This window comes from Lissotriton helveticus, chromosome 5_1 (assembly GCF_964261635.1).
Source record: "Lissotriton helveticus chromosome 5_1, aLisHel1.1, whole genome shotgun sequence".
NCBI lineage: Eukaryota > Metazoa > Chordata > Amphibia > Caudata > Salamandridae > Lissotriton > Lissotriton helveticus.
The window spans coordinates 2,119,869,040-2,119,891,780 of NC_136065.1; the positions used below are offsets into that span (position 1 = coordinate 2,119,869,040).

Sequence of the window (22,741 nt, forward strand, 5' to 3'; positions counted from 1 at the left end):
TTTCAGCAAGTATGATCTCCACATGTAAATCCACAGACCCCAAACTCTCGCCGTTAGATTTCTGCCCCCTATGGGTCTGTTCTATCCCTTTTACCATCTCCAGCTCGACCTCATCCGACAATACCATATCTTTCAGAGATATCTGCTTTGCCTGCAACATGGTTGTGCCTAATATTGCTTCTTTCTAACAAAGTTCATGAAAGAAAAGCCTCATGGTTTGCAGCCCCCAGATTTCTAGATATTTGAAAGGCATGAGCTATAGACCATATAGGTGTATTTGTTGCAGCATAAGTGGCAGCATTGGAAAAATCTAAAAGGAGTATTTTTCATAACTCAACTGTAAGGCTTGATGGAGACCCAGGAAAGCCTTTCAACTTCAGACCGTAAATTATTAAACACCTGACCCCTGCCCGCTCCTTCTGTCCCCACCCCATCAATTTAACTAGTAATAAGATAATATCTATCAAGAAAACTAAGCTGCTCCAACGCATGCAGCTTAGGAAGCTGCCTGGGGTGGAAACTTGCTTTAAAACATCACATGACGCTGCAGGTAAACAGTTTCATGGTAGAAATATTCATTTGCCTTACCTCTCTGCTGCCAGTCATGACAGAGGGCTGTGACCCTGGGGGCATAATCCTCCGCGGTGCACCGACAGACAAGCTTTGCCCTTGTGGAAGCTGGATGGACTGCTGTAACAGAAGAGGTTGCTGACCAGAACTGTAGCGGGGCATCGGCAGCTAGCAAGCAGAAGAAATATGGTTAACTTTGGTCTGACATTCAGGGAATTTGAACATACCATAATAGGCAATGAGACAATGCCTCACTAGCAGCTGATGCATGAATAACTGATTAATGTCTAAACCAAAATAACTATAACAAAACATCAACATTCATTGTTCTACTGTCAGCCTAGAGGGGGCAGAAGAAAGTTATCTGTAGCTACTGTTCTGCAACATTGGTATATTTCATAGATTCATATGCTTGTATTATCTACTGATAATAGTGGAAACCCTCAGTAGCAAATGTTAGCAAAACAATTCCAATGAAGAAATCAACATTAAAAATTAGCGGACAAACACCAATAAACACTCAGACCTTTATTATGACATGAAGTCTAGCCAATCAGCAGGAGGGGCTCAGGGCTACAATCCTGTTCAGAGGCTTAGCTTGCCAGATTTTCATCGCATTTAAATTAACTAAGCTGTAGCCTCATTGACAGGGAGGACAGTGAATGCATGTGAATCGATGAACGGGAACAAATACTGAATAAGGAGTATGTTACTTACCCAGTAAGCATCTGTTCTTGGCATGTAGAGCTGTAGATTCACATGCTTTGCATACTCCTGCCATCTAGGGTTGGGTCCGGATTGTGAGAAGTTGGCCTGATATGCAGTGCTCACTATTCTAGTGATCACTATGTATCAGTCCAAACGACCCTTATTGATGATTGGTTGTAAGTCAACCTGATAGACCAGCTATCCTAGTAGCATGGACACGCGCAGTCTTTAGGCTAAACTCTAGAGGGCGTGTTAAGCGAGCTGTTTTACCATCACATTTACCCCTTGAACACCAAGTGAAAGGACACCACACAAGTTGTTATGAAAATAAAGTATATTTATTTATAACACAACAGCCCTGGACTCTTTATGAGGACAGAGTGCTAAGCACAATACAAAACACTTAAAGAAATACTGAAAGTCGCACAATTTACACAAATGCCCGAGGGGCACGAAAAACCATATACTACAAAAGTGGAATGCGAAATTACTAGCAGGTAAGTACTACTCTGAGACTTTAGAAACGCTGGACCTACAATGCTGAACCCTTGGATTAGAAGCAGGAGGCCTAGGGACGTCGTGTGCAGAGTGGAAACTCACGCGTAATGCGGGACAAAGTCTATGGGTACTAGTAAATGCAAAAGTTAGTGTTCTCGGGCGAACCAGACTAGGTAGGTCAAAAACGAAAGTGGATCTAGACACTTAGAGAGTGGATCTACGCTGGAGCACCGTGGTACTCGGTTTACCTAGCCCAGGGGCTGCGGCTGCATAGGGTTCAAGTGTCGTCGGGAAACCTCGTTGACGAACCAGGAGTCTGAAGTAAGAGTTGCTGGCAGGCGACCAGTGAAGATGTTCCGGGCTGATCCAAGGACTGGATCAGTTGAAGAAGAGTACCTGTAAGCAGAGGGGACCAAGTTCTGAATCACTAGCCAGTGATTAGGTGGGCACCAGGATGGCACCGGACGAGGTCACTCAGCCAGGTGAAGAGGTGACACTGGATTCTGCTGCTGCACGGACCAGGGCGAGGATGTCGACCAGGCTGGAGGTCTGCGAGCTGTCCCACGTCGGATGTCTGCTGCTGGCGATGCTGGATCCGTTGAAGGAGGCAACAGGCCTTGGCTAAGGCAAGCCCACGTGGAGACACCAAATGGCGTCTGGGGTGGACCAGGAGGGTCCGAGGAAGTTCCCCTTCAAGAGGAGACAAGGGCCAGTCTAGAGGAGCTAGACCAGCAGTGAAACAAACGTAGGACGTCGTCTGGAGGGTCACTAGCCAACGGGCAAGTGACCGGACAACGTGGCAAGAAACACAGAAGCAAAAGGGCCCCACGCAGATCTGGTGGATGCTGGGGGGCTGGACTTCGGTGCTCGTGCTGCTTGGGGTTGGGGCTTCTCTTACCCCAGTGCACCCACTCGAGGGTCCCTCGGTGGTCGTGCTGGTTCAGTGTCGTGCTGGTTCTGATGGTCGCCGGGTCCTCTGGTCTCGTCGCACCCACGGTTCTCAGCTGTGCTGTAGAGGCAGGTTGAGGTCAGAGAGGGCAGGGAGTCCGGGTCTCGTCGTGCTGGTCAGTCTGGTTCCGGAGGAAGGACGTCTTAGCAAACCGCAAGATACTTAGTTGGTGCCTGCTGCTGCAGGGTGACTACTCCTTAGTCACAAGGGAGAAATCTTGAGAAGAAGTCTTGAGTTCCTTTCGTAGAAAGTATGTTCAGGATTCAAAGATGATCTGATTTGGAAGGGGGCCTGCTCCTACTTTTATCCTGAGAAAAGGGGCTGGCACGCGACTAAGTCCTGCCCTATGGGTGGGACTAGGAGGGGGGTGGTTACACCCCTCTCCTTTGTCCGGTCTCTCCCCAGCTCAGGGGCTGGTGTGCCCCAGGAACTGGTTTGAGCAGCATATGCACAGTGAGCACCGGGGTGCCACTTGCAGTCACCTTCCTCTATAGCCCTGCCTATCTGGGATACACAAAACCCTGTCTGGGATGGTGCTAGCACCGCCCCTGACAGGAAACCCTTTGTCCAAGCCTCCCGCGCTGGAAGGACTCCCAGCAGCAGGAGGGCAGACTTGTGTCTCGGTGGCAGCATCCATTTTGAGGAGCTGAGGCTATGTTCAACTTTAACCGGGTTTACAGGCTACCAACATGTCTTCTCCCTCTGGAGGGGTGGAATGCTACCCCCGTCGCCAGAACTGGCGAGGGGGTAGTATTCCAAAGCGTATGACACCTTACACGACATGTTTAGATATTGTCAGACCAAAGTTACCATAACCGCGAGGATTATAAGGCACTTAAGAGTATATGGTCTGACGCTATCATGGAAACGGCTAAGGGATAGATCCCGAAAGCCGCAGACAGGCTCAGCTCATGCCAGAGCACCATCTCACACGATTCCAAGCACTCTGCCTTCAGGATTGTTAAGGCCTGCCATAGGAGTGACTGATAGGAGATCTGTGTGCCCATTCTAGGTTTAGATATAGGTATACTATATCTAAAGCAAAGGGTGATTACACCACCTTGCTCCCAGCTGTCAAGCAGCCAGTTGTGTCTGTTTGGTTAGTCAGCCCAGGGGTGGCATAATACATGCTGCAGCCCCTGGGAGACCTCTGGGTGCACATCTGCCCTGGGTACAGGGACACAAGAGAGGGCCCAGTGCCAATTCAGTACCTGGGTACAACTTGTGGGACACCCCCGCGCCGCACGGCCACCAGCTGCTGCGTGTGCCCCTCAGCCTTGTCCCTGCCGCGCTACCTGCCTCGCCGCCGGCTGACTCCGTTGTCGTTTGTTTTGCCTTTGTTTTGTTCGCCATTTGTGCTTGTCATCTGTATTCCCTGCCCGTGTTAGCGTCTGTTTTGCCTTTGTTTTGTTCGCCATTTGTGCTTGCCATCTGTATTCCCTGCCCGTGTTAGCGTTTCTTTAGCCTTTGTTTTGTTCGCCATTTGTGCTTGATAAAGTATATTTTGCCTGTTTATCTTTCCAGCTTGTGTCCCTCCTGTTTGCCCGCCTACATCGCCGCCTTCCCTCCCCGCTTCCCGCCACCACCGCAAGCCCCGCCCCTTTTTTCATTCTGTTCCCTCCCCGCTCCCGCCTCCCAGCTGCTCCGCCCACCCGCGCACTTGGCCTTTATATGGCGACCGTGCGACACAGGTAAGTGTGACCCCACTTGTGGGACACCCCCGCTTGTGGGACTTGTGGGACACCCCCGCGCCGCACGGCCACCAGCTGCTGCGTGTGCCCCTCAGCCTTGTCCCTGCCGCGCTGCCTGCCTCGCCGCCGGCTGACTCCGTTGTCGTTTGTTTTGCCTTTGTTTTGTTCGCCATTTGTGCTTGTCATCTGTATTCCCTGCCCGTGTTAGCGTCTGTTTTGCCTTTGTTTTGTTCGCCATTTGTGCTTGCCATCTGTATTCCCTGCCCGTGTTAGCGTTTCTTTAGCCTTTGTTTTGTTCGCCATCTGTGCTTGATAAAGTATATTTTGCCTGTTTATCTTTCCAGCTTGTGTCCCTCCTGTTTGCCCGCCTACATCGCCGCCTTCCCTCCCCGCTTCCCGCAACCACCGCAAGCCCCGCCCCTTTTTCATTCTGTTCCCTCCCCGCTCCCGCCTCCCAGCTGCTCCGCCCACCCGCGCACTTCGCCTTTATATGGCGACCGTGCGAACGCGCAGCGGTCACGCGCAGCGGTCACGCGCAGCGGGCGCGCCGATTGTGCGCCGAAGGCGCGCCAAAGGTAAGCCCGTCTGCGCCCGTCCGCGACCGGATCGCGACCAGCGCCAGGACCCCTGGCCCCCGAAGACCCCGGCCGACCCGCCTGACGTACTCCGCCGCCACCCTCATCGCACTCAACACCGGCCGACTCCCAGAATGCCACCAAGCCACTCCACGGCGCACCCACGGACCCTTCAGCTGCCACGCCTGCAAGTTCACCTGCATCCGGACCAGCCTCGCACCAGTACCCGCCAAGTCGAACACCAGCAGCACCCACCTCAAGTGCATCCTGCTCAACACCCGCTCCGTCCACAGACACGCCATCGAGCTTTGGAACCTGCTCGACACCACAGCCCCTGACGTTGCCTTCCTCACGGAGACCTGGATGAACGCCTCTTCAGCTCCCGACATCGCCATCGCCCTCCCGGAGGGCTACAAGATCGTCCGGAGGGACCGCAATGCCAACCAGATGGGAGGAGGCATCGCCATCATCCACAGGAACACCATCCGTCTCACGACCAGCACCGACAACACCCTGACCACCGCCGAACACCTGCATTTCCAGATCCACACCAGCCCGAACACCACCCTCAGAGGCACCCTGATCTACCGACCCCCGGGACCACGCACACAATTCAGCGAGGACATCGCCGACTTCGTCAGCCCGCATGCCCTCCCCTCCGCTGACTACATCCTCCTAGGCGACCTCAACTTCCATCTGGAAAACAACAACGACCGCAACACCAGCACTCTGCTCGACAACCTCGCCAATCTTGGACTCAAGCAACTGGTGTCCACCCCCACCCACCTCGCCGGACACACACTGGACGCAGTCTTCTCCTCCAGCCCAGACATCGACTTCAGCCACGCCACAGAGCTCCAATGGACGGACCACAGCTGCGTCCACTTCACCTTCAAGAGAACGACGACCCACCGCCACCAGCAACAGGCCGCCCGCAGAAGCTGGAACAAGATCACAGCAGACCAGCTCGCCACCTCCCTGAGCCAGCACCCTCCTGCCAGCTCAGCGAACCCCAGCCAGGCCGCCGACAACCTCACGAAGTGGATCAGCAACTGCGCGGACGAGCTCGCTCCGCTGAGGACCCCGCCCAGCAGACCCGGCAGCAAGAAAGCCCCGTGGATCACCGACGAACTCAAGAGCTCCAAGAAGAACTGCCGAGCCCTCGAGAAAGTCTGGAGAAGGGAACCTACACCGGACAACAGGACCTCCCTCAAGCTTGCCACCCGGAAGCACCACCAGCTGATCCGCGCCGCCAAGAAAACAGCTTTCAAGGACCGGTTGGACAACAACGCACACAACTGCAAGGAGCTCTTCAACATCGTGAAAGAGCTCTCCAACCCCAGCACAGGAAACAACGACATCACCCCATCGCAAGACCTCTGCAACTCCCTCGCCTCATACTTCCACAACAAGATCTCGGACATACACAACAGCTTCAACAACCAACCAACGCACACCAGGACCGAACAACCACCCCCCACCACCACCCTCCACGCCTGGACCCCGATCAGCACCGAAGACACCATACGCACAATGAACTCCATCCACTCCGGATCACCGACCGACCCCTGCCCTCACCACGTCTTCAACAAGGCCGACGCTGTCATCGCACCCCACCTGCGGGACATCATCAACACCTCCTTCGACACCGCCACCTTCCCTGAGAGCTGGAAACACGCCGAACTCAGCGCTCTCCTCAAGAAACAACAGCGGACCCCACCGAACTCAAGAACTACCGCCCCATCTCGCTCCTCCCGTTTCCAGCCAAAGTCATCGAGAAGACCGTCAACAAGCAGATGGCCGCCTTCCTCGAGACGAACGGATCCCTCGACCCCTCACAGTCAGGCTTCCGAGCCAATCACAGCACCGAGACCGCCCTCATCGCCGCCACCGATGACATCCGAGCCCTGATGGACAAGGGAGAAACAGCGGCCCTCATCCTCCTAGACCTCTCCGCGGCATTCGACACTGTCTGCCACCGCACCCTAGTACAGCGTCTCAGCAACGTCGGAATCCAGGACAAGGCGCTGGAATGGATCATCTCCTTCCTCAACGGAAGAACACAGAGAGTCCGCCTACCACCGTACAAGTCAGAGGCCTCCAAAGTCATCTGCGGCGTCCCTCAAGGGTCATCTCTGAGCCCCACCCTCTTCAACGCCTACATGAGCCCCCTCGCAGCCATCGTACGCAAACACAACCTCAGCATAATCTCCTACGCCGACGACACCCAGCTGATCCTCTCCCTGACCAACGACCCCGCCTCCGCCAGAGCCAACCTGCACGAAGGGATGAAAGAGGTAGCCGAGTGGATGACGACCAGCCGCCTGAAACTGAACTCTGACAAGACGGAGGTCCTCATCCTGGGCTCTTCACCCTCCGCCTGGGACGACTCCTGGTGGCCTCCCGCCCTGGGCACCGCACCCAAACCGACAGACCATGCACGCAACCTGGGCTTCATCCTGGACTCCTCCCTCTCCATGACCAGGCAAGTAAACAACGTCTCCTCGGCGTGCTTCAACATCCTACGCATGCTACGGAAGATCTTCTGGTGGATCCCCACCGAGACCAGGAAGACCGTCACCCAGGCCCTCGTCACCAGCTGACTGGACTACGGCAACGCCCTCTACGCCGGTACCACCGCCAAGCTCCAGAAGAGACTCCAGCGGATCCAGAACGCCTCAGCCAGACTCATCCTCGACATCCCACGAACCAGCCACATCACCGGACATCTGAGAGACCTCCACTGGCTCCCCGTCAACAAAAGAATCACCTTCCGCCTCCTCACCCACGCACACAAAGCCCTACACGACCAGGGACCGAGCTACCTCAACAGCCGAATCAACTTCTACGCGCCCAATCGCCACCTCCGATCAGCCAACCACGCCCTCGCCGCCGTCCCCCGCATCCGAAGAGCGACTACGGGAGGAAGGTCCTTCTCCTACCTGGCCGCCAAGACCTGGAACTCCCTCCCTCCCGACCTGCGCCTGACCCAAGACCACCTCGCCTTCAGGAAGAAGCTGAAGACCTGGCTGTTCGAGCAGTAGCGGCACCCCCCCCCCCCCCCCAGCGCCTTGAGACCCTACGGGTAGGTAGCGCGCTATATAAGTGTCACTGATTGATTGATTGAATAGAGAGAACAGCAAGGCTGTGGGTCTGATTAGCAGGCCCACAGCCAGGGAAAGTCGTAAACCAGTGAAGCAAAAAGCAAAAATCTGGGTGATCACAGGATTGCAGACCCTACTCTCCTACACGGATGTTTGCAAGTTGTTTTTATTCGAAAAAGTCTTTCCAGTCACGAGGTAAGGGAACTCCTCCTTTCGAAGATCGTGCGCATGGTCAGACTTCATTGTCGGACAGTTTTCCCGCAAAAGGGTGAGAGTTAGGAAGTGTACAATATAGATGTCCATGCATGGATAATGAAAATAATGAGAACTGCAACAACTACCGGTGCCCGTGGAGGAGGGTGAGCCATGTGAATCTACAGCTCTACATGCCAAGAACAGATGCTTCCTGGTTAGTAACATAATCCGTTTGGGCATGTGTGCTGTAGATACACATGATTTGCACAGACTATATAGCAGTATTTTCCCAAAGCGGTGCCTAACCAGTAGATATTGCAGTTGTCTGGAAAAGTGTTTTTAGCACCGCTTGCCCTACATTGGCTTGTTGGCGTGCCAGTACATCCACACAATAGTGTTTGGTAAATGTGTGTGGTGTAGACCACGTTGCTGCTTTACACATGTTAGCTATAGGAATGTTACATAAAAAGGACATAGATGCCCCTATTTTGCTAGTGGAATGTTCTATAGGGGTATAGATAAAGTTTTTAGCTTTTGCGAAGCAAGTTTGAATGCACTTAATCCATCTTGAAATGCCAGATTTAGAAAAAGGATTGCCTTTGTGAGGTGGTGTAAACGAAACAAACAGTTGCTTTACTTTACGAAAATCTTTTGTTCTTTCAATTTACTACAATAAAGCACTTCGGACGTCAAGTGTGTGGAGAGCTGTTCTGCTACTGAATCAGTTTGAGGAAAAAAACACAGGTAACTCAACTAATGGATTATTATGAAAAGCAGAAACCACTTTGGGGAAAAATCTGAAACTGGTGCGAAAAACGACCCCATCTTTATGGAGCGGAAAGAAGGGTTCTTCTAAGGTTAATGCCTGTAGCTCACCAACTCTTCTTAATGAAGCAATTGCAATTAGAAATGCAACTTTCCATGAGAGAAACTGCAAAGGACACTTGGGTAGTGGCTCAACGGGTGGACCTATAAGTCTTGCGAGTACAACATTAAGATTCCACACTGGTGCCTTTGGAATTCTTGGTGGTGTAACTCTTCAATCCCTCCATAAAGGCTTTGATGACAGGAACATTGAACAAAGACAAATGCTGTCTGTTTTACCAATATGCAGCTACTGCTGCAAGGTGCAACCAAATAGATGTGGAAACTAGCGCAGGTAAGAGAGAAGGTTCTGAACAGAAGCATCTAAGGTTGAATTTTGTTAGAGGTAAAACAAATTGTTCCCATTTTGCTGCATTGCAAGCTCTGGTAGTAGGTTTTCCAGCTTCCTTTCATTTGTTGGCAAATTTAAATATTCAAAATCTAGGACTTCAGGAGCCAAATCGCTAAGTTGAGTTCCTTGGGATTTTGATGCTTGATTTCTCCATGGTTCTGAGTGAGGAGACTGGAGGCGAGATGTAGCTTTTGATGTGGAACTACTGAGAGCTCCAACAGGGTGGTGTACCACGGTTGACGGGCCCATGTGGGAGCTACCAAGATCAGTGTGTGATGTTTGTCTGAGTTTCCAAACCATAAACGGAAGGAGTGGGAGAGGGGGGAAAAGTGTAGGCAAATATGTCTGACCAATTCATCCATAGTGCACTGCCCTTGGATGGCGTGGGAATCTGGATGCAAAGTTTGGACATTGCACGTGGTCTACAGTGGCAAACAGATCTATTTGTGGGTATCCCCATTGTTGGAAGCATGAAAGGAGAACTGGGGGATGAAGTTCCCACTTGTGTATTTGCTACCTCCTTCTACTGAGAAGGTCGGCAATTTGATTGTTCACTTCCCGTAGGTGTTCTGTCAGAAGGTAAATCTTGTGATAGATTGCCCATTTCAAAATTGTCTGAGACAGGCATGTCAGTTGAAGAGTGTCTCTCCCCACCCCCTTGTTTTTGTATATAGTACATCGCGGTCATGTTGTCTGTGCGGACTAGGACAACTTTGCCTGTGAGAGGAGACTGAAAAGCTTTCAGCGCTAGAAACACTGCTAGAAGCTCTAGATAGTAGAGGTGAAGACGTTTGTGTTTGTCGTCCCAGAGACCTTGAATTGTGTAATGGAGATGCGCCTGCTGTTAGCAGGACTTGTGAAACAGGGTTGATGAAAGGCTGCCCTTTTGATATTGTGGGGGTTCCACCACTGCAGAGAGGGATGGTTGCAGTGGTCTACCGACACTAAATGGGTTTATTGACCCTTTGACATTCTACTGACGTGCGAAGTGTTCTTGTAATGGACGCATGTGTAGTCTTGCATGAGGTACTACTGCAATGCCGGACACCATCCTTCCCAATAGCCACATGATAGTCCTGGCTGGCAAGGTTTGGTTGGCTTGGAACTGGGGAATTGTTTGGATATTGGAAATTCTGGCTGCATTGGGGAAGGCTAGAGATGGGTGAGTGTTGATAAGATTGTATCTGTGAAGACTGAGGCTTTTGAATGTTGACCGTAAAAACCCAATGGGTGGCGTAGGTGCAGCATAGTCAGAGTGTTGTAAACATTTTTGGTGTGTGCTGGCTTTGAGGAGCAAGTCGTCTAGGTACGAGAAGACATGAATTTGTTGTCTCCTGAGATGAGCTGCTACTACTGCTAGGTTCTTTTGTAAATACCCTGGAAGCAGCAGTCACTACAAATGGAAGTACTCTGAACTGACAGTGTTTGCCTGTTATCACAAATCTGAGATATCTGCGATGAGCTGGATGAATGGGAATGTGAACATAAGCGTTTTAAGTCCAGTGTGGACAAAAAATATTCTTGCTGTAGGAGAGGAAGAACGTGTTGAAGCGTTACCATATGGAGATATTCTGAGAGTATGTACTGGTTTATCTCAGATCCAAAATTGGTCTTAAGGAACCATCCTTTTTGGGTATTAGAAAATAAAGAGAGTAAACCCCTGAACCTTGGTACTGAAACGGAACTGGTTCTATGGCTCCCTTTTGTAGGAGAGATTGCACCTCTTGTTTGAGTAACTGCAAATGGACTGACAACAGTTTGTGAACGCGAGGGGGGATGTTTGGTGGACTGGACGTGAGCTCCAGGCAATAACCATGTTGGATAAGGTTGAGCAGCCATTTGTCAGTTGTTATAGATTGCCAGATGGGGAGAAAATGTTGAAGTCTTCCCCCCGACAGGTGTTATGTGATCGGGGGGAGGTGTGGGCAAGTCAGTGTTTATTAGGTGAAGGGGTGTTACGTGGTGTGGCACCTTCACCCCTACCTTTGGCATGGTTTCTTCTATAGAAACCTTTAGAGGGAAAGGATTGGTTGTTGCCTTGAGGAGCGAAAGGAGCCTCTATTGGATGGGAACTGGAGCGCTGCCACAGATTTTTCCACTACGGTGTCCTTTTTCATCTTTTCCAAGGATTGGTCGACTACAGGACCAAACAGGAGTTCCGTATTAAAAGCAGTAGTCAAAATGGACTGTTGAACTTTAGCCTTAAAACCAGATATCCTAACCCATTCATGCCTTCTAAGGAGAAGGCTCATATTGATTTCACTATCTGCAGTGTCAGCTGTGTCTAAAGCATATCTGATTGAGGGGTTTGAGATCAGTTTCCCCTCTTCAACTAACTGCTGTGCCTTAGCTATGTGTTCATCTGGGCGATATTGGAACAGTTGCTCCATCTCATCCCAGTTGTTAGAAGATGGTTCTGACACTAGGAGCCGCCCGGATTTTTCGCTTTTTGAGCACCGAATTGTTGAGCTTTTACTGTGGGGGAGACTCATAATCTGGGACTCACCCACAGTGAACTCCTCATGAAGGAGACTGCATGGAGATTTTACTGGTTTCTCCCTGGCTTGACTAGGCTGCTGCGCAGCAGCTGGAGTATGGGGCACCGGGCTGGTTACATGCAGACACGTGTACAGGCGTGTGCACACGTGTGGGGGCGGCGCAGGGGCGATTCCTAGCGTGCGCAGTCCAGGAGCAGGTACAAATTGAATGGTGTGGCAGGACATATGCAGAATTCGGTGGTGACATGGAATAGGCTTTATACCCTGACCATGCCAGGGAAAGTCAGTGTGTTTTACTGTGTTTTCACTTCATTATTCCCCAAGGGGATGTGGGGCCCATGGCTAAAAATGACTTCCACAAAGCCTACAGATTCCAAACACGCACTAAAGACCATTGTAGTGTAGGTGAAAATAAGTATTCTGCAGAGTCCAAAGTCATATTTGTACTGCTTTTGGGTCGTCCAGAAATGTCATATTTCTCAGAGTCCCTGGCTGGGGTCTGGCTATGGCAGGTTAGATTAATGACCTTTCTTCCCAGAGCAAAGATCTTCCCTCCAAGGAGAAAAGATATGTGGAGCTACAAGCCAATGCATCAACTGCTGTCACTGGGTGCCAAGCACCAAGCTGAACCACGGTGAAGGCAGTAAGGGGGGAATGAGTTTGGTTTCAGAGGCCATGTGGCCAGAGACACTGGACGACGCCATTTTGAACAAACCCAGAGGCTGGACAAGGAGGGATCAGGGACAGGGAAGTGATGCGTTGCTGTTTTATAGGACACACAGAGACTTCCTACCAGCCTCCTACTCAACTTTTAAAAAGTACTTGCACAGGAAGAGAAGCTCTCTCTGGGTTGTGGTCTGCCGAGGCGGAAGGTGCTGGAGCCTGGCAATGGGCAGTTGGAAGGAGAGACCCCCTGACTGTCACCCAGGCCCCGAACAGCACCAGAAGAAGCGCCCAGGACTGGTGCGCAGAAGCAGGGGCCTCTGCGCAGGGAGAAGAGGCGCAGGGAGCCAGTGAAGACCGCTCCCTGCAGAATGCCCCCTCTTGGAGACCGGGAGGGCGAAGGAGAGTGCTCCCAGTGGCTGGGGGACGCCACCAGGAGCAAGAAGACGCGAAAATGGGGCAGATCGGACCCCCAGGGGCTGAGATATGGCCCCCCGGAAGGTAGACGACCTTTGACCCATGATAAGACAGACGAAGTGCATGGGGCTTCACCGCCGGTCTCGGAGATGCCGCCGGGGTGGGTCAGGTCCCGGAGGCTGCCTCAAAGGAGAAGTAAAGCTGGGAAGCGTCGACACGCTCCCCGTGACAATGCCCCCAAGGGGTGCCAGGAGCCCACCCTGGCTCCCCACCAACGAAAATGGCGATGGGGTGCGCCGTCGCTGTTGGAAAGTGGGTTATTGGTAGGGGCAAATGTAGGCCTGCCACTGGCAATAAGGCCACTAACACATGATAGGACTCAGCATAGGTCTTAGAAAATTATTCCTTTGCTCAACCCTTGGTAACGTGGCTGCGAGCAGACAGGCTTAACTTCAAAGACAGGTATGTAAAGCATTTAAAAACACCATTTCAGTAAATAATTAAGACACAACACAAAATAAAAATCCAACACCAATTTATAAAAATAGGTAATATTTTTATCTTTTAAATGACACCAAAACGAAAATAATCCACTGTAGGGAACCTGAGATATGAATTTTTAAAGATTAGTCACTTTCTAGTGCTGAGAAACCAACAGCGCCCCTTTAAGTCTTTTTGTTTGCTCTGTCAGGGACACACCTTTATAAATTGTTCTGAAGAATTCTCACCACTGCAGTGGGCTGCCTTCTTCAGCAAGCGGGGTCCAGTTAGAACACCTTCCTGGCGTTCTGCTTGCAAGTCCCAAAGTATCCAACACGCAATCCAAGGTTCTGGAATCTCCAAGAGGGTCCTTGAAAGTGTGAAACTTCAATTCCGCAATCCACTTGAACAAAACCCCTTACAAATCAACTGTGCTCCAGGCTTGGAATTCTTTGTGGGGCTGTCCAGGTGAGCTCTGTTAACCTGTAGCTTGCAGGGAGTTTCCACTCTTGAGTCTTTTGGCAGCAAGGTAATCCACAGGGCTGTAGTTTCAGAGGGTGCAGTCTTCATAGGGCATGCCTTAGAGTTCCTTGCACACAGCAAAACCTTCAGCAGGGCACTTCTTGCTTCATTCAGTTTCAAGCAGCAGATCTGGAGGGCTCTGCCCCTCTCAGATACTTATTCAAAATTCTCTGGGTCAAGCACCAGGTCACTGCTGGCCAATGAGAGCAGGGCAGCAACTCCTAGTTATGACCACATCCTGTGGAGTGTGTCATTAGTTTGTCCCAGAATGCATCATCCTTCCAAATCCATAATGGCTGATTTTCCAGCAAGGAGGTAAGAGCTGGCTAAACACACCCCCTGGGATATCTCATTTCCATGGACCATCCCAGTAACATCTGCAAATTCCTTTCTTAAGCCTAGTCCTGACTCTGGGTCATGACTGTCATTGTGGACTAAAACCCAGGCCTCCCCTCTTGCCTTTGAAGAGCGTAGTTTACGACGCCACCTCCTGGCCTGGAATTCCTATAGAACAGATCACTGCCCTCCCAGCAGCCTGGCTAATCCACTTAAATCTGACCAATCAGGGCAGACCACTGAAAGGCTGAATTTGGACTTACAAACAAGAAAGTCTCATAACTTATTGTATGTACACTTTAGGAGAAATTCAACAATATAATATTGTTGGATTTACTACGACCATTCTGGGAAGTCTTTGAAGGGTCCGGCTAGTCCTCTCCTATCAATATTTATTAATCAATCACTTCCTACCATGTTAGCCTATGGGCCATGTGGTTTGCAATGGGGAAAATGACTTGCGCCACTTTTGTAGCACCAGGGCTTATAAAACCATATTTTATAAGTATTTCCCTAATTTCTACCGGACCCCCACCCCCTGTGCAACTAGGGGAGACTTCAGGGGTTCTGAATCTGCAGAAATATTGCAGATCACCCTTACCCAATTCTTCCAGCATCAAAGTCGAATTTGAGCACCTCTTTAAGACAATGTGGGGAGAGAAATGTAAAATTTCACTTAACCCAGGCTTCTAAAAACTCATTTTTATAAGGGCGCTCCTTATAGATAACTGACCCCGCACCCCTGGGATACCTATGGGTGATCCTGGGGGTCCCTAATATGCATAAACATGGTAGGTTTTTAATTTTTAAGGGCCCCTACTCCCAAAGTCGAGTTCGGGCCCAATTTAGGGTTTAAACTGACCTCAGGCTTTAGCACTGCACACATGCTGGTGCAGAGAATCTGCTGGCCTCTAAATTGCCATGCCCCAGGATACTGGAGACTTCTAGGTAGTTTCAATCCCCTGCCCTATTACATACTAGGGGCTTAGGTGGTAGGTCATGCCAACTACAGGGGTACCCCACCATACTATAGTGTACCCAAGTGTATGTTGGGTGTTTTAACTGTGTTCTGTGTTCCTTTTAGCTTGGCACTGGCCCTGGGCCTGGTTAAACAGAGCCCAGGGTCAGTCAGAGTCAGTTACCACCAGTTCCAGTCAGCAAAAAGTTGGGGGGTGCCCAGGGCACAGGATGACTTTGCAACAGTCGCGCAACCCCATGCAGAGGAGGAGGGGCCCGGGCCCCCTTCCCCCGAAGCCGGGGAGCACCATCACACTCCCTGTGAAGGTGTGCTTTAGGGGGCCAGGAACCCACCCTGGCCCCCGAAGAAGAGCAGAGGTTGGGGAGCGCTGTCGCACTCCTCAGGACAGAGTGCCTGGGGGACCGGGACCCCATCTCCGAGCCCTGTGAGAGAGAGTGGGAGTGCGCTCACGCTCCCCCGTGGCCCTGCCCGAACAGCAGGACACAGTGTGGAGCGGGCAGACCAAGTCAAAGTGGGCGGCTCCCGTGGCAGCACGAGAGAGGGCTGGCCCATCGGGGAGCCGGCAGGGGCAGCCGGGGTTGGGCTCCCGGGCTGCCTTGCAACGAGGCAGCAATGTAAAATGTCGGAATTTGTAAAGCGCACAGCTACCTCCACCGGAGGTGTCCTGGCGCTGTCCGTATACCGCTTAGGAACCCTTCCTGGCTTTCCTGGGAAATGTCCACTCCTGGGCACCCCCAAGGTGCAGCCAGGCATCCCAGCGCTTTTGGGGCCGTTGTGGAGACTAAGCAAGCTATTGCCCAGAGTTGCAGCATGGGACCCATGATCAGAACAGGCACTGAGGCGAGAATATCCAGTCTGGGGAATTAATGAGCCGGAGACCCGCAGAGGCAGGAATCGTACCCTGGTCCCTGGCCAGAGCTCTGCATCAAGGTCTGCCTGCTCTAACCATTGAGCCACACTTCTCCATGAAGTGGGGGGGGGGTCCCGGAACCCCCGAAGGAAAAGAGGCGGCGGCAATGCGGGCACCCGGGTGGTACCGAGCCCCGCAGGACTAAGAGCGGCCAGGGGCGGGCTCCCCGCGCTGCAGCAAGCACTCGCCGGGACAGGAGCAGCCGGGGGTGGGCTCCCCGAGCTGTAAAGTATACCCTGGGGGTCCGGGTGGGACCGGGCTCCCCACCGAAGAGCAGAATGCGGCGAAGCAGACAGTCTGAGGATCGCACTTTCCCCAACTCAGCGGGGGAGCCACTAATCAAATATGCACGCCTTCCCATAATGCCTTGCAGGCCAGGACCGGCCTGCAAGGTCAAAACATCATGTTTTTCAGCTTGTGGTGGCCCCAGGAGAACGGGGTCACGGCCACATTGGTGAAAAGGTTCAGGGGGAGCTGCTTGAGAGGCGCAGTCTCCCCTAGCATGAAACTGGAAGTCCCTCCCTTAATGTCTTGGGGATTGGAGAGAATAACCCCTCAAGGGCTCAGCACGCATTTGAAACCTTCTGGGCAGGAACTTTAGTTCTTCAGCTGAGTGTGATTGAAAAGTGCTACATAAAGTGAAGGGCTGAGGGGGTTGATGTCTGGAAGAAGGCATCCCCTTGAACTGAAGAGGTGTAATTGCACCACAAATGCTTTTACTAATGTTATTCTTTATAGAGGGACTGTAGTTCATGTGTCTAATGTGAAGTACATGATTAAGGTGGAGTCATAAACAAAGTGGATTTAAGTGGCTACACATTCCTGCTAGGGTGTCTGACTGTATTTAATTAAACCTGTGATTTTATCTGTGATGCCTTTAGGGGTTGTAATTGTAATGCATTCTAATGATATCCACATGTTACGAGTACTGTCACTCTGAAGTGATGCTTAAACATGTATTCTTGCTGCTGCGCTTAGGTGAGGAACCCAGACTGTTAGCCCTTAAGATATAGAGGTGCATACCTTATGGTCAGCAGGAAATGCTCAGCCAGTGCTGTGTGTCACCAAGGCAGGGTTACCTATTTGAAATGCTGGTTGGAAGTACTGGGGTGAGTCGCCACTGGGATGGTGCCAGTGTGCAGGGCCCTTGCTCCAGGTTATGATCCACTAACTGTATTTGAGTTGTATTTGAGCAAGACTGACAACATAAGAAATGACCTCATCATGGATGTAAGCCGATTCCCCAACCACACCAGAATGGCTAACACTCAACCTAAAAACAAGGCATCTTGGCTGTACTTCGATACTTACTCGGAAGAAGCAATACACAAACTGCTCTGCACCTTGAAGCCCTCTAATCACCTCACAGACCCTCTACCTGCTAATGCTGTAAAAGACTTCATCCCTTGCTCCTCCCTCTCTGGACCAAAATCATCAACAGCTCCCTGCAACAAGGCTTCATTCCAGACTCCCTCAAGGTGGGGCAAGTCACGCCTATACTCAAGAAACCTACAGCTGATCCGTCTGACCTAAACAATTACCGGCCCATCACCAATATCCCCACCCTGGCCAAACTGCTGGAGAAATGTGTCCAACTCCAACTAACAAAACACATTGACCAATTTGACCTCCTCAACCCTCATCAATCAGGCTTCCGAGCGAAACATAGCACGGAAACAGCTATGACACACATAATTGATGACGCCCTCCAAATTCTTGATCGCAATGAGTCCTGCCTCCTCATCCTTCTTGACCTCTCGTCAGCATTTGACACGGTCAAACATGAGAACTTGCTGGAGCTGCTAAGCACTAGAATGGGTCTATCGGGAACTGTTCTCAAATGGTTTTCGTCCTTCCTTCACAACCGGTCTCAGAAGTTCAAGATCGACAATGTGCTATCTACTCCTGTGCCTGCATATCTAGGTGTTCCACAAGGATCCTCCCTCTCCCCCACACTGTTCAACCTCGTCATGGAACCGCTCGCCACCTTGCTCCAAGCTTCCAATGTCCAATTCCATATGTACGCCGACGACACAACTTTACCTAAAGCTACAATCCCCGGAAGATATCAAACATCTGAATTCCACGCTTATTAACACTCAATCTTGGCTGGCCGATAATCACCTCAAACTAAATGCTCTGAAAACTGAGTTCCTACTCATCTCACCCCCGGCGAAAATTTCCACCACCCAAACCTGGCTCAATAACCTAACAGCACTCAATGTCCAACCTACCATAGTGGATTCGGCGAAATCCCTAGGCATCACACTCGACGCCAAGCTCGACATGCAGCAGCACGTTAGCAAAGCCACAAAAGCAGCTAATTTCCAAATCAACACACTGAGGAAAATTAAACCCTTCCTCCCTGCAGAAGACTTCCAAACTGCTGTACAAGCTTTAGTCATCCTTCGAATAGACTACGGAATTGTGGCCCTCAGCTGACTCCCGCTATCCACAACAGCACCCTTAAGAGCCTCCCTGAACGCTGCCGCGAGACTCATTACTGGCTCAAGGAAACATTCGCATATATCCCCAGACTTAAAGTCCCTAAAATGGCTGCCTTTTGAAGCCAGAATACAGCTAAAAATTGCAGTTATGACACACTCGGCCGTGCACCACAATGCACCCAACTACCTGGCTCAAAAGTTGTCTATATCAGGTGGTTCGAGATCCAATAGAAGTACAAAAAATCTACTCCTGAAACCTCGTAGATTCCGGAAGGAAAAAACATACAAGCGCTCCTTCTCAGGAATGGCACCCAGGATCTGGAATGCGCTCCCTCCTGAAACCAGGCTTATCTCCTCCACTGCACTCTTCAAGAAAGAGGTGAAAACCATCCTTCTGGCCAAGATCTCCTGAACCTTATAGGTGCTGGATCAGAGACTCTGCATTGCTCTGTTTCACTGTTCACCTTGTCCTTTGGCACTATACTTCTACTTGATGGGGACACTACTACGCTACTCTCTTACTACCGACCAATATATGATACACGCTGGTTTACTGATTCACTCTCCCGATGCCCCCACTCAGTGTTCTCTCTATACTAAAACATTGGTATAAGCCATCCACACACCCAAGGTGTACCTGAACACCTCTGTAGTGGGATCAATGACTTGTGCCGACTTATATTACTTGTTTACCTGATTGTATATTGATATGATTTATGTATGTTATTATCCTACCATGTTAGTGACTATTATACTGCTCCCACTATCTCTGTTCAGCCCTATTGCCCCTACCCTGTCTTTGTGAAGCGCTCTGATATCTGTAAGGATCTTGTTCGCGCTATATAAAACTTTGAATAAAAATAAATAAATAAGATGATGCGCATACATGGGAGTGGTGGTACTAGACCCCACCCCCCTTGTGGGAGGGGTGGAGATGTTATGCAAGGTCACAAAGTAATTCCAACAGGTGACCGTCCTGCACTCGCCAGAAGCGGTCGCTCCTAACGCTGCTCCCTGCCCTGACCCAGACCCAGAAACTGGTATCGTTGCGATATTCTGCCAAACTGCTACTTGCTGAAACTATTTTATTAACGCTCCGCTCGCATTACTGCAGATTTAATTGTGCCCGCTCTGCTCATATTACAGCTGCTCGCATTTCTACTGATTTAATTTGGGTCCCGCTCTGCTCGCACTACTGCTGCTTTATTTTGTGCGTGACTGATTGATTGAAGTAGCGCTCTGCTCACACTACTGCCACTTTCACGTGTGCTAGAGTGTTTAATTTTCGTAGCGCTATACAAGTGTTTGGATCATTTCAGAGCGCTATACTGCCACAGTACACATTAATTCACCAATCAACTGTGCTTTCTGCCTTGAAACTGTGTAAGCGATTTTGAGTTCATTGTGCTGGCGCCATTGCCCTTTCCCTAGCCTAACTCAGGTTGTGCCCTAATCTGTTCGTGTTAGACTTTTGGCTCGCAGCCATTTTGTTGTTTGTTGTTTAACCCCCAGCCCAGTTCCCCACCACGCTCCCGCCTCCCAGCTGCCCCGCCCTCACCCCTCCCCACTCCTCCATCCACTTATGACAGATGCCCTTTGCGCGCAGCGTTTACGAGCAGCGGTCGCGCCCATGTGTGCCGAAGGTGCGCCAAAGGTAAGCCCGTCTACGCCCGTCTGCGCCTGGACCGCGCCCAGCGCCTGTCCCCCTGGTCCCCGCTACACCCAACCCACTAGAGTCACATATGATGCCGCAACTCTCCTCGCCCTCAACCCCGGACGCACACCACAATGCTGCGAAGCCACCCCAGGTCGTACCCATGGTCCATTCGCCTGCCTCTCCTGCAAATTCTACTGCCTCAGGACCCTCACCAAATTCACTCCCTCCATACACAGCTCCGATTCTAACCGCCTGAAGTGCATCCTGCTTAACACCCGCTCAGTCCACAGACACGCAACTGAACTCTGGGACCTACTAGACACTGCGTCACCAGACATCGCCTTCCTTACAGAAACATGGATGAACACATTATCAGCACCCGACATCGCCATAGCCATACCGGACGCTTACAAGATTATCCGAAAAGACCGCACCAATCAAACAGGAGGAGGCATCGCCATCATCCACAGGACCACCATCAAAATCGCGACCAGCTCTGACAATCTTGCAACCGCCGAACATCTCCACTTTCAGATCCACACCGACCCTAGGACCACACTTAGAGGCACCCTCATCTACAGACCTCCAGGCACCCGCACTCAATTCAGCGACGACATCACGGACTTCGTCAGCCCACATGCCCTCGCCTCCGAGAACTACATTCTGTTAGGAGACCTCAACTACCACATTGAAAACAAGCACGACAACACCAACACCACCCTTCTGGACAACATGGCCAATCTCGGACTCAAACAACTTGTTGACACCCCCACCCATGTAGCCGGACACACACTCGACCCTATTTTCACCTCCAGCAAGCACATCTCCTTCGATCGCACCACAGCTCTCCACTGGACGGACCACAGCTGTGTTCACTTCAGCTACAAATCCACCCTGACCCACAACCGCCCACTACATATTCCTCGGAGAAACTGGAACAAAATCACCTCCGACCAACTCCTCACATCACTCAACCAAAACCCTCCCACCCTCTCATTGGACCCAAACCAAGCGGCCACCAATCTCAAGCAATGGATCACCCACAGTGCTGACGAATTAGCACCCCTGAAAAAGCACCAGATCAAATCAGCCAGCAAAAAGGCTCCCTGGTTCAATGATGACCTTAAAAAATCCAAGAAGCTATGCCCCACCCTGGAGAAAACATGGAGAATAAACCCAACAACCGACAACATGGCCACCCTCAAGGCAGCCTCCCGCAAACACCACCAACTGATTCGATCCGCCAAGAAATCAGTATTCAAGGATAGTCTCGACAACAACACTCACAACAGCAAGGAACTTTTCAACATCGTCAAAGAATTCACCAACCCCACCGCAGCATCTAACGACATCACTCCCTCCCAAGACCTCTGCGATGCGTTATCCTCCTTCTACAACAAAATTGGCGACATCCACAGCAGCTTCGAGAATACTCCCAGCGATCAACCCTCCCCACCCCCCTCAGATCCTACTCCGCCAACTAACAACCTTAGCGCCTGGAACCCAATCACCACTGAAGACACCATCCGCCTAATGAACTCAATCCACTCTGGCTCGCCAACCGACCCCTGCCCCCACCACATCTTCAACAAAGCTGACTCCACCATCGCACCCCATCTCCGTGATGTCATCAACTGCTCGTTCAACTCTGCCACCTTTCCAGAAAGCTGGAAACACGCCGAACTCAGCGCCCTTCTGAAGAAACCCACAGCAGACCCCTCTGATCTTAAAAACTACCGACCCATATCCCTCCTCCCATTCCCAGCCAAAGTCATTGAAAAAGCCGTCAACAGCCAGCTCGCCGCCTTCCTTGAATCGAACAACTCCCTTGATCCATCTCAATCCGGGTTTCGAGCCAAACAGCACCGAAACCGCCCTCATTGCAGCGACTGACGACATCCGAACACTACTGGACAACGGAGAAACAGTGCCCCTCATCCTACTCGACCTCTCCGCCGCTTTCGACACAGTCTGCCACAGCACCCTTATACAACGCCTCAGCAACATCGGCATACAAGGAAAAGCCCTGGACTGGATCATCTCATTCCTCGCTGGGAGAACCCAAAGAGTCCGACTTCCCCCATTCAACTCAGAGGCCACTGAAGTCATCTGTGGCGTACCACAAGGATCTTCACTCAGTCCCACCCCCTTCAACACATACATGAGTCCACTCGCCTCCATCGCGCGTCAACACAACCTTAACATCATCTCTTACGCCGACACCCAGTTAATCCTTTCCCTCACCAAAGACCCTATCACCGCCAAAACCAACCTTCACGAAGGCATGAAAGAAGTAGCCGAATGGATGAAAGACAGCCGCCTAAAA

At 51.2% G+C, this 22,741-nt stretch overlaps 1 protein-coding gene across 6 annotated transcripts in view; it reads right to left on the bottom strand.

The window, feature by feature from the left end:
• Positions 1-22,741, bottom strand: part of PRRC2B (proline rich coiled-coil 2B) — a 549,871-nt gene that overhangs the window by 77,089 nt on the left and 450,041 nt on the right. For all 6 annotated transcript variants that reach the window (XM_078646193.1, XM_078646192.1, XM_078646191.1 and 3 more), the window contains one exon: positions 589-738. In XM_078646193.1, the coding sequence (XP_078502319.1) occupies positions 589-738 (150 nt within the window). The remainder of the gene's footprint in view (positions 1-588; positions 739-22,741) is intronic.